This window comes from Anolis sagrei, chromosome 12 (assembly GCF_037176765.1).
Source record: "Anolis sagrei isolate rAnoSag1 chromosome 12, rAnoSag1.mat, whole genome shotgun sequence".
In the NCBI taxonomy this organism is placed as follows: Eukaryota; Metazoa; Chordata; class Lepidosauria; order Squamata; family Dactyloidae; genus Anolis; species Anolis sagrei.
In genome coordinates this window covers 1275303-1287802 of record NC_090032.1, presented here as the reverse complement: position 1 = coordinate 1287802, position 12500 = coordinate 1275303, and the positions used below count along the sequence as shown (strand labels likewise).

Sequence of the window (12500 nt, the reverse complement as noted above, 5' to 3'; positions counted from 1 at the left end):
CAAGGCCAGGTCGAGGGCGTCGTCCAAAGGGGTCAACAGGAAGTGCGGACAAGAAGGGTCGCCACGGGTCCCGTTACGCTTTGGGGCATCGATGCTCCCGCCTTGGCACTGCAGCAGCCCGCACTGCGCATCCCTGAGGGCAGAAAGGGTCAATTCCTATGTATCACAATTCAATCCCTCCTGACAGATGGCCATCCAGCGATATTATTGAGAGCAAGAGATAGATGATAGATGTAGCATCAAATCCTAGAGTTGTAACGGACCCCAGTGGCCATCCAGTCCAACCCCCTTCTGTCATAAAGGAAGACACAATTCAATCCCTCCCGACAGATGGCCATCCAGCTATAGAGATCTATAATTCAGAGATAGATGATAGACATAGCATCGAATCCTAGAGTTGGAACAGACCCCAGAGGCCTCCAGTCCAACCCCCTTCAGCCATAAAGGAAGACACAATCCGATCCCTCACAACAGATGGCCATCCAGCTATAGAGATCTATAATTCAGAGATAGATGATAGACGTAGCATCGAATCCTAGAGTTGGAACAGACCCCAGAGGCCTCCAGTCCAACCCCCTTCAGCCATAAAGGAAGACACAATCCGATCCCTCACAACAGATGGCCATCCAGCTATAGAGATCTATAATTCAGAGATAGATGATAGACGTAGCATCAAATCCTAGAGTTGGAATGGACCCCAGAAACCATCCAGTCCAACCCCCTTCGGTCAGAAAGGAAGACACAATTCGATCCCTCCCGACAGATAGCCATCCAGCTATAGAGATCTATAATTCAGAGATAGATGATGGATATAGCATCGAATCCTAGATGTGCAACGGACCCCAGAGGCCATCCAGTCCAACCCCCTTCTGTCATAAAGGAAGACACAATCCGATCCCTCCCAACAGATGGCCATCCAGTCAAGGGCCCAAACTCACCTCTTGTCGCATGCGATGTAGGAGCCGTTGTCCTGCCGGCCGCAATGGCCCTGGACGTCCCCTCGAGCGTTCAGAGAGGCCGCACAGGGATCGGAGATGGGGACAGCGCCTGGCGAAAAAAGGAAAGAGAATACAGGTGAAACACCTTTGCCCAGGTAAACACACCTGGTGAAAAAAGATGAGCCCTTTCTGGTCTGCTCTGATGACCTGAATACCTCCCATTCATGTTGGAGGAGACCCCAAAGGCCATCTAGTCCACTCCCCTTTCTGCCACAAAGGAAGACACCATCAAATCCCTCCTGACAGATGGCAATAATAATAATAATAATAATAATAATAATAATAATAATAATAGAATCGGAGAATCCTAAAATTGGAAGAGACCTTCAAAGTACATCCAGTCCAACCCCTTTTTGCCTGGCAGAAGGACACAATCCAATCCTTACCAACAGATTGCCATCCAGCCTGTGTTTAAAGATCTTCTGAGGACAATCCGATCCCTCCTGACAGATGGCCATTCCGAGGAAGACTCCACTACATTCTGTCAGGAAGTTTTCCTCCTTATTCGATCTGGGTGTCATTTATTATTATTATTATTATTATTATTATTATTATATTGCATTATATTATATTAGATGCACTCCAAAAACTAACCTTGGCACCTTAATATATATAATAATAATAATAATAATAATTATTATTATTATTATTATAAAAAACCAACCTTGGCACCTTAAATTATTATTATTATTATTATTATTATTATTATTATTTTAGATTCACTCCAAAAACCAACCTTGGCACCTTAATAAATTATTATTATTTTTATTATTATGCATAATAATAATAATAATAATAATAATAAAACTTCCGAATCCTAGAATTGGAAGAGACCTTCAAAGCACATCCAGTCCAACCCCTTTTTGCCAGGCAGGACACAATTCGATCCCTCCCGACAGATGGCCATTCCGAGGAAGACTCCACTACATTCTGTCAGGAAGTTTTCCTCCTTATTCGATCTGGGTGTCAATTATTATTATTATTATTTTATTGCATTATATTATATTACATGCACTCCAAAAACTAACCTTGGCACCTTAATATATAATAATAATTATTATTATTATTATTATTATTATTATTATTATTATTATAAAAAACCAACCTTGGCACCTTAAATTATTATTATTATTATTATTATTATATTGCATTATATTATATTAGATGCACTCCAAAAACCAACCTTGGCACCTTCATAAATTATTATTATTATTATTATTATTATTATTATATAAAATGCACTCCAAAACCAACCAGACACCTTAATATATTATTATTATTATTATTATTATTATTACTACTACTACTACCACTACTACTATTATTATTATATTAGATGCACTCCAAAAACCAACCTTGGCACCTTCATAAATTATTATTATTATTATTATTATTATTATTATTATTATATTGCATTATATTATATTAGATGCACTCCAAAACCAACCTTGGCACCTTCATAATAATAATAATAATAATAATAATAATGATAATAAATAATAATAATAATAATAATAATAATAATAATAGGCCTTTTTTGCTGCTGCATCACCCTCTTGGCTCATCTTCAGCCATATATCTTACTATTGCCAAGCCCTGGCTATATTACTTTTCCTATCCGGACACTAGACTCTTATGGATGCAGCCTAGGATCGCATTGTCCTTTTGCGCTGCAGCGTGACACTTTTGGCTCACCGGCCCCCCATTGCTCCCGGCACTGCTTGAGTCGGGAGGGGCATTCCCCCGCGTGGCACAGGGCCCGCCCCCCATCGCAGGGCGCCCCGTCCTCCAGGTGGGCGTTGTGTGGGCAGCGCGGGGAGGACCCGTCACAGAATTCGGGGAGGTCGCACTCGCCTCGGGGACCCCGGCAGACGGAGCCTGCGCTGCGCAACTAGGAGAAGGAGAGACAGAGAGAGAGAGAGAAAGGGAAGGTCAAGCACAACGCCGCCCATCCTGCCTCCTCTTAAAGACCCCCCCCCCAGAGAAGAAGATCGAGAGATCGATAGATAAATAGATCAAGAGATAGATGGATCAATATATCGATAGATGGAGAGATCAAGAGATCGATAAAGGAATGGAAGGATGGATAGATCAGGAGATAGACTGATAGATAGATATAGAGAGATAGAGGCAGATGGATGGATAGAGATGATAGATAGATAGATATGATAGATGGATGGATGGGCAGATGGATTGACGGACGGACAGACAGACAGAGGTGATAGAGAGATGGATGGGCGGACGGACAGACAGATAGATCAAGAGATAGATGGATCAATATATTAATAGATGGAGAGATCAAGAGATCGATAAAGGAATGGAAGGATGGATAGATCAGGAGATAGACTGATAGATAGATATAGAGAGATATAGGCAGATGGATGGATAGATAGAGATGATAGATAGATAGATAGATAGATAGATAGATAGATAGGGATGATAGATGGATGGATGGATGGGCGGACGGACGGACAGACAGACAGAGATGATAGAGAGATGGATGGATGGACGGACGGACAGACACATAGATGAAGAGATAGATGGATCAATATATAGATAGATGGAGAGATCAAGAGATAGATAAAGGAATGGAAGGATAGATAGATCAAGAGATAGATAAAGGAATGGAAGGATAGATAGATCAAGAGATAGATAGATAGATAGATAGATAGATAGATAGAGATATAGATATAGGCAGATGGATAGATAGGTAGGTAGACAGAGATGAGAGAGATGGATGGATGGATGAACGGATAGATAGATAGATCAAGAGATAGATGGAGAGATAGATAGATAGATAGACAGATAGACAGATGGATACATAGGTTGATACACGGATGGATGGATGGAGAGATAGATAGATATGATAGAGAGATACATGGATGGCTAGATGGATGTATAGATCAAGAGATAGATGGATGGCTGGATGGCTGGGTAGAGAATACACAGATGGATGGATGGATGGATGGATGGATGGATGGACAGACGGACAGACAGATAGATAGATGATAGAAGGATATACAAATGGATGGATGGATGGATGGATGGATAGATAGATCAAGAGATAGATGGGGTCCGTTCCAATGGATGGATGGAAAGATAGATGGAGAGGTAGATAGATAGACAGATAGATAGATATGACAGAGAGATACATAGATGGCTGGATGGATGTATAGATCAAGGGATAGACTGATGGATGGATAGAGAATACACAGATGGATGGATGGATAAATAGATAGACAGATGTAAGGATGGATGGATAAATCGAGATATCAAAAAGTAGAAAGATCAAGAGATAGACAGACGGATGAATGGATGTATAGATCGAGAGAGAGAGATATGGATGGATAGATAGGTAGACGGATGGATGGATGGATGGATAGATAGATAGATAGATAGATAGATAGATAGACAGACAGATGGAAGGATAGATAGATAGATAGATAGATAGATAGATAGATAGATACATACATGGATGGATGGATGGATAGATAGATAGATAGATAAAGAGATAGAAAGATGGATGGATAGATAGAGCAAGAGATAGACAGATGGACGGACGGACAGATAGATAGAGAGATTGAACCATAAAGAGATAGATGGATAGACAGAAAAACAGACAGACAGATGGATAGATAGATGAAGACATCAAGAGATCAATCAATAGAGAGATCAAGAGATCAAGAGAAGGGTGGATGGATAGATACAGACAGATCGATAGATAGTTTGATAGAGAGATAGATGGATGTATTGATAGACTGAGAGTTTGAGAGATAGACAGATGGATGGATGGATAGATAGATAGAAAGATAGATTGACGGATGGAAGATAGATAGATAGATAGATAGATAGATAGATACATACATGGATGGATGGATGGATAGATAGATAGATAGATAGATAGATAGAGAGATAGAAAGATGGATGGATAGATAGAGCAAGAGATAGAAAGACGGACGGACAGATAGATAGAGAGATTGAACCATAAAGAGATAGATGGATAGACAGAAAAACAGACAGACAGATGGAGATCAAGAGAGCGATCAATAGATAGATAGAATCCTAGAGATCAAGAGATTGATCAATAGATAGATAGATCGAATCCTAGAGTTGGAAGAGACTCTCAATGCCACCCAGTCCACCCCCATTCTGTTATCCAGGAAGACACCACTCAATCCCTCCTGACAGATGGCCACCCAGCCCCTATCTATCCATCCATCCATCCATCCATCCATCCATCCATCCATCCATCCATCCGTGTATCTCTCAATCTAGCTATCTATCCATCCATCTGTCTCTCTCTCGGTCTATACATCCATTCATCCGTCCGTCTATCTCTTGATCTGCTTCAATACCTCCAGAGAAGGAGATAGATAGACCAAGAGACCTGTTGGGCAGGTGTATTACAGGGGCCCTTACCTTGCATTGGTGGCAGCATTCCCCTCCGGAGGCGCATTGAGCTCCTGGCGCCAGGCGGCATGTGCTGGCGTTGCAACAAGGGTCGTTGCATTCCTGGGAGGGGAGAGCGCGGGGAGGGAGGGGGTCTCAATGGCAGAAAGGGCAACGGCCTTGCGTTTCCCTATGACTGACAACTTAGACCGTTTCTAATCCACGAAGGATCTGCTCCTTCCTTTCAATACGGGACCCCAGGACGACAAGTTGAAGTAGGGAGCACATTCATAGACAACTAAGGACCCCCAGGGACCACCCTGCCCAACCCCCTCCTGCCATAAGGGAAGGCGCCGCCATTTGGTCCCTCTGCATAAATAATAATAATAATAATAATAATAATAATAATAATAATAATAGAAACAGACTTGGAAGGGACCTCAAGAGTCATCCAGTCCAGCCCCCTTTTGCCATAATAGATGGGTGGGTAGGTAGGTAGGCAGATAGAATAGATAGATGATGGAATAGATAGATAGATAGATAGATAGATAGATAGATAGATAGATAGAGAAATAGGTAGGCAGGTTGGTAGGTAAGTAGGTAGATACAGAGATGGATGGATAGACAGATGGATAGATGGTGGGATAGAAAGAAAGATAAAAAGATGGGGGGCGAGAGAGAGAGAGAGATGGATGGACGGACGGACAGAAAAATGGGGAGACAGACAGATAGATAGATAGATAGATGGATGGATGGATGGATGGATGGATGGATGGATGGATAGATAGATAGATAGATAGATAGATAGATAGAGGAATAGGTAGGTAGGTAGGTAGGTAGGTAGGTAGGTAGATACAAAGATGGATAGACAGACAGATGGATGGATGGTGGGAAAGAAAGAAAGACAGATAGACAGATGGAGAGAGGGGGGGATGGATGGATGGAGAGACGGACAGAAAGATGGGGAATTAGATAGATAGATAGATGGATGGATGGTGGGATAGAAAGAAAGACAGATAGAAAAATGGGAAGACGATAGATAGATAGATAGATAGATAGATAGATAGAGGAATAGGTCGGTAGGTCGGTAGGTGGGTAAGTAGATAGATGACAGAATAGATAGATGATGGAATAGATAGACAAATGGATAGATGGTGGGATAAAAAAAAGACAGATAGAAAGATGGAGAGATAGATGGATGGATGGATGGATGGATGGATGGATGGATGGACGGATGGTGGGACAGTCAGACAGACAGACAGACAGATAGAAAGATGGGTGGATGGATGGATGGATGGATGGATAGATAGATAGATAGTGAGATAGATGGATGGATGGATGGTGGAATAGACAGACAGAAAGATGGGGAGATAGACAAATAGAGAGAGAGAGATTGAGAAATGGATGGATGGTGGGATAGACAGGACGGACGGACAGACAGACAGAAAGATGGAGAGATAGATGGAGGGATGGTGGGTCAGACAGACAGAAAGATAGATGGATAGATGGATGGATGGTGGGTCAGACAGACAGACAGACAGACAGAAAGACGGATGGATGGATGGATAGATGGATGGTGGGTCAGACAGACAGACAGAAAGATGGATGGATGGATGGATAGATAGATAGATAGATAGAAAGATAGATGGTGAGATGGATGGATGGATGGTGGAATAGACAGACATACAGAAAGACAGATAGACAGAGAGATTGAGAAATGGATGGATGGTGGGATAGGCAGACAGATAGAAAGGTGGGGAGATGGATGGATGGTGGGATAGACAGTCAGACATACAGAAAGATGGGGAGATAGATATCTAGATGGATAGATAAATTGATGATGGAATGAATAGATAGATGGATGGATACAGATATAAAAATAGATAGAATCCTAGAGTTTGGAGGGACTCCTAGGGGCCACCCATTCGGCCCCCCTTCTGCCTTAAAGGAAGCCCCCATCTGATCCCTCCTGAGAGATGGCCCTTCTTCCTCACCAGCCGGAGCCCGCAATCGCATTCCTCCCCGGCCTCCAGGAGACGGTTCCCGCAGCGGGCACCCACTGTTTGGGCTGGATCTGGGGCGTCTCGCAAGCACCAGGCCCGGTCACTTCCCAGAAGGTCTTGCGCTTGTTGGAGGGTGCAGTGGCTGAAGGTCAGCCCTGGCATGACCCTAAGGGAGGAGAGCAAGAGGGAGACATCAAGGCCGTGGAAGCCGATCCCTATAATGGACAATATAGCTGTAGGACACCTACACATGACACTTGAATTAAAAGATTCCTGCTGGGGTTGGCCTATCATTTCTAAACCACCCCCCCCCCCAAATATGGTCTGAGAACTTCAATAAGGAGAGGGACAGGAACACTTTGATTGAGTGACTTGAGTTAAAGGATTCCTGCAAGGGACACTTTCATTGCAAGATTTGTATAAGATGAGGGACTGGGATGCTTGAGTTAAAGGATTCCTGCAAAGGACACTTTCATTGCAACATCCCCACAAGTGGCACTGGAGTGAATGGGTTCCCCTAAGGAGAGGGACAAGGACGCTTGAGTTATAGGATTCCTACAAGGGATGCTTTCATTGCAAGATTCCTATAAGGAGAGGGACAAGGATGCTTGAGTTAAAGGATTCCTGCAAGGAACACTTTCATTGCAAAGTCCCCACAAGTGATAGTAGAGTGAATGGATTCCTATAAGATGAGGAACAAGAATGCTTGAGTTAAAGAATTCCTATAAAGGACACTATAGTTGCAAGGCTGCTATAAGGAGAGGTACAAGGACGCTTGAGTTAAAGGATTTCTACAAGGGACGCTTTCATTGCAAGATTCCTATAAGGAGAGGGACAGGGATGCTTGAGTTAAAGGATTTCTACAAGGGACGCTTTCATTGCAAGATTCCTATAAGGAGAGGTACAAGGACGCTTGAGTTAAAGGATTTCTACAAGGGACGCTTTCATTGCAAGATTCCTATAAGGAGAGGGACAGGGATGCTTGAGTTAAAGGCTTCCTGCACAGGACACCTTCATTGCAAAGTCCCCACAAGTGATAGTGGAGTGAATGGATTCCCCTAAGGAGAGGGGCAAGGACGCTTGAGTTAAAAGATTCCTACAAGGGACACTTTTATGGCAAGATTCCTATAAGGAGAGGGACCGGGATGCTTGAGTTAAAGGATTCCTACAAGGAACTTTGTGGGGACTTTCATTGCAAAGTCCCCACAAGTTATACTGGAGTGATGGATTCCCATAAGGAGAGGGACTGGGAAGCTTGGGGACTTTCATTGCAAAGTCCCCATAAGTGACACTGGAACGAATGGTGTCCTATAAGGAGGGGGACAAGGACGCTTGAGTTAAAGGATTCCTACAAAGGACGCTTTCATTGCAAGATTCCTAAAGGAGAGGGACAGGGACGCTTGAGTTAAATGCTTCCTGCAAAGGACACTTTAGTTGCAAGATTCCTACAGGGAGAGGGACAGGGATGCTTGAGTTAAAGGCTTCCTGTAAAGGACACTTTCATTGCAAAGTCCCCACAAGTGACACTGGGGTGAATGGACACCTATAAGGAGAGGGGCAAGGACACTTGAGTTAAAGGATTCCTGCAAAGGACACTTTCATTGCTAAGTCTCCACAAATGGCACTGAAGTGAATGGATTCTCCTAAAGAGAGGGGCAAGGATGCTTGAGTTAGAGGATTCCTGCAAAGGATACTTTCATTGCAAAGTCCCCACAAGTGACACTGGAGTGAATAGATTCCTATAAGATGAGGGACAAGGACACTTGAGTTAAAGGATTCCTACAAAGGACACTTTCATTGCAAGATTCCTATAAGGAGAGGGACAAGGACACATGAGTTAAAGGCTTCCTGCAAAGGACACTTTCATTGCAAATTCCCCACAAGCGACACTGGAGTGAATAGATTCCTATAAGAGGTGGGACAAGAACGCTTGCGTTAAAGGATTCCTCCAAGGGACACTTTCATTGCAAGATTCCTATAAGGAGAGGGGCTGGGACACTTGCGTTAAAGGATTCCTACAAGTGATACTTTCATTGCAAAGTCCTCACAAGTGACACTGGTGCAGATGGATTCCTACAAGGAGAGGGACTGGGATGCTTGAGTTAAAGGATTCCTGCAAATGATACTTTCAAGATTCCTATAAGGAGAGGGAATGGGAGACTTGAGTTAAAAGATTCCTACAAGGGATGCTTTCATTGCAAGATTCCTGTAAGGAGAGGGACTGGGATGCTTGAGTTAAAGGATTCCTGCAAAGGAAACTTTCATTGTGAAGTCGCCACAAGTGACACTGGAGTGATGGATTCCCATAAGGAGAGGGACTGGGATGCTTGAGTTAAAGGATTCCTCCAAGGGACACTTTCATTGCAAGATTCCTATAAGGAGAGGGGCAAGTACGCTTGAGTTAAAGGATTCCTGCAAAGGACACTTTCATTGCAAATTCCCCACAAGCGACACTGGAGTGAATAGATTTCTATAAGAGGTGGGACAAGAATGCTTGCGTTAAAGGATTCCTACAAAGTACACTTTCATTGCAAGATTCCTAAAAGGAGAGGGACTGGGATGCTTGAGTTAAAGGATTCCTGCAAAGGACACTTTAGTTGCAAGGTTGCTCTAAGGAGAGGGGCAAGGACGCTTGAGTTAAAGGATTCCTGCAAAGGACACTTCCATTGCAACGTGCCCACAAGTGATAGTGGAGTGAATGGATTCCCCTAAGGAGAGGGACAAGAACGCTTGCGTTAAAGGATTCCTACAAAGGACACTTTCATTGCAAGATTCCTATAAGGAGAGGGACTGGGATGCTTGAGTTAAAGGATTCCTGCAAAGGACACTTTCATTGCAAAGTCCTCCAAGTGATAGTGGAGTGAATAGATTCCTATAAGAGGAGGGACAAGAACGCTTGCGTTAAAGGATTCCTACAAATGACACTTTAGTTGCAAGATTCCTATAAGGAGAGGGACTGGGATACTTGAGTTAAAGGATTCCTGCAAGGGACGCTTTCATTGCAAGATTCCTATAAGGTGAGGGACAAGAACGCTTGCGTTAAAGGATTCCTACAAAAGACACTTTAGTTGCAAGGTTGCTCTAAGGAGAGGGGCAAGGACGCTTGAGTTAAAGGATTCCTGCAAAGGACACTTTCATTGCAAGATTCATATAAGGAGAGGGACAGGGATACTTGAGTTAAAGGCTTCCTGTAAAGGACACTTTAGTTGCAAGATTCCTACAAGTAGAGGGACAGGGATACTTGACTTAAAGGATTCCTACAAGGAACATTTTCATTGCAAGAGTCCTATAAGGAGAGGGACTGGGACGCTTGAGTTAAAGGATTCCTACAAGGGACGCTTTCATTGCAAGATTCCTATAAGGAGAGGGACTGGGACGCTTGAGTTAAAGGATTCCTGCAAGGGATGCTTTCATTGCTAAGTCCCCATAAGTAACACTGGAATGAATGGATTCCTATAAGGAGAGGGACAAGGACGCTTGAGTTAAAGGGTTCCTGTAAGGGATGATTCAATGCAAGATTCCTATAAGGAGAGGGGCAAGTACGCTTGAGTTAAAGGATTCCTGCAAGGGACACTTTCATTGCAAGATTCCTATAAGGAGAGGGACTGGGATGCTTGAGTTAAAGGCTTCCTGCAAAGGACACTCTCATTACAAAGTCCCCACAAGTGGCAGTTGAGTGAATGGATTCCTATAAGGTGAGGGACAAGAACTCTTGAGTTAAAGGATTCCTACAAATGACACTTCCATTGCAACGTGCCCACAAGTGATAGTGGAGTGAATGGATTCCCCTAAGGAGAGGGACAAGGACGCTTGAGTTAAAGGATTCCTGCAAGGGACGCTTTCATTGCAAAGTCCCCACAAGTGACACTGGAGTGAATAGATTCCTATAAGATGAGGGACAAGAACACTTGAATTAAAGGATTCCTGCAAAGGACACTTTCATTGCAAAGTCCCCACAAGTGATAGTGGAGTGAATGGATTCCTCTGAGGAGAGGGGCAAGGACGCTTGAGTTAAAGGCTTCCTGCAAAGGACACTTTAGTTGCAAGATTCCTATAAGGAGAGGGGCAAGTACGCTTGAGTTAAAGAATTCCTGCAAAGGACACTTTCACTGCAAAGTCCCCACAAGTCATAGTGGAGTGAATGGATTCCCCTAAGGAGAGGGGCAAGGACACTTGAGTTAAAGGATTCCTGCAAAGGACACTTTAGTTGCAAGATTCCTACAAGGAGAGGGACAGGGATGCTTGAGTTAAAGGCTTCCTGCAAAGGACACTTTAGTTGCAAGATTCCTACAAGGAGAGGGGCAAGGATGCTTGAGTTAAAGGATTCCTACAAAGGACACTTTAGTTGCAAGGTTGCTCTAAGGAGAGGGGCAAGGACGCTTGAGTTAAAGGATTCCTGCAAAGGACACTTCCATTGCAACGTGCCCACAAGTGATAGTGGAGTGAATGGATTCCCCTAAGGAGAGGGGCAAGGACACTTGAGTTAAAGGATTCCTGCAAAGGACACTTTAGTTGCAAGATTCCTACAAGGAGAGGGACAGGGATGCTTGAGTTAAAGGCTTCCTGCAAAGGACACTTTAGTTGCAAGATTCCTATAAGGAGAGGGACAGGGATGCTTGAGTTAAAGGATTCCTACAAAGGACACTTCCATTGCAAAGTCCCCACAAGTGATAGTGGAGTGAATGGATTCCCCTGAGGAGAGGGGCAAGGACGCTTGCGTTAGAGGCTTCCTGCTGGGGCTGAACCATCGGCCTCCCCCGAAGTGGCGCTGACCCAGTGGGGGCCTCCATGATGCAGCTGCGCCCGGGGGGCAGGTTGGGGCTGGACCCATCGCAGCCGCACTGGGGTCCGTCGTGGCCGAAGCCCAGGCTGTGCCCCAGCTGGTGGGAGACGGTGGAGGCCATCACCAGCGGGCTGACCGAGTGGTCCTGCAAGGGAAGAGAAGGGGGCTTAGCGGGGGGGGGGGGGCTTTGCCCACTACACCACCCATCGTCCCCAGCTGACCCTCCACTCACCCGATTGACCCCTGCAGAGTCCTTGGAGCAGATGGACCCCTGGATGGAGGCCCCAAAGGCACCACCTGAGAACGTGGAGCCCCTGAAAGACAACG

At 44.3% G+C, this 12500-nt stretch overlaps 1 protein-coding gene across 3 annotated transcripts in view; it reads right to left on the bottom strand.

Annotated features, from left to right (window-relative positions):
* ADAM15 (ADAM metallopeptidase domain 15) overlaps window positions 1-12500 on the bottom strand; it is a 34206-nt gene that overhangs the window by 11170 nt on the left and 10536 nt on the right. For all 3 annotated transcript variants that reach the window (XM_067472304.1, XM_067472305.1, XM_067472306.1), the window contains exons 6-12: window positions 12406-12487; window positions 12164-12318; window positions 7382-7556; window positions 5418-5510; window positions 2694-2889; window positions 939-1047; window positions 1-133 (exon numbers count right to left, since the gene is read on the bottom strand). The exon at window positions 1-133 is cut by the window's left edge and continues 33 nt beyond it. In XM_067472304.1, coding sequence (XP_067328405.1) covers window positions 1-133; window positions 939-1047; window positions 2694-2889; window positions 5418-5510; window positions 7382-7556; window positions 12164-12318; window positions 12406-12487 — 943 coding nt within the window. The remainder of the gene's footprint in view (window positions 134-938; window positions 1048-2693; window positions 2890-5417; window positions 5511-7381; window positions 7557-12163; window positions 12319-12405; window positions 12488-12500) is intronic.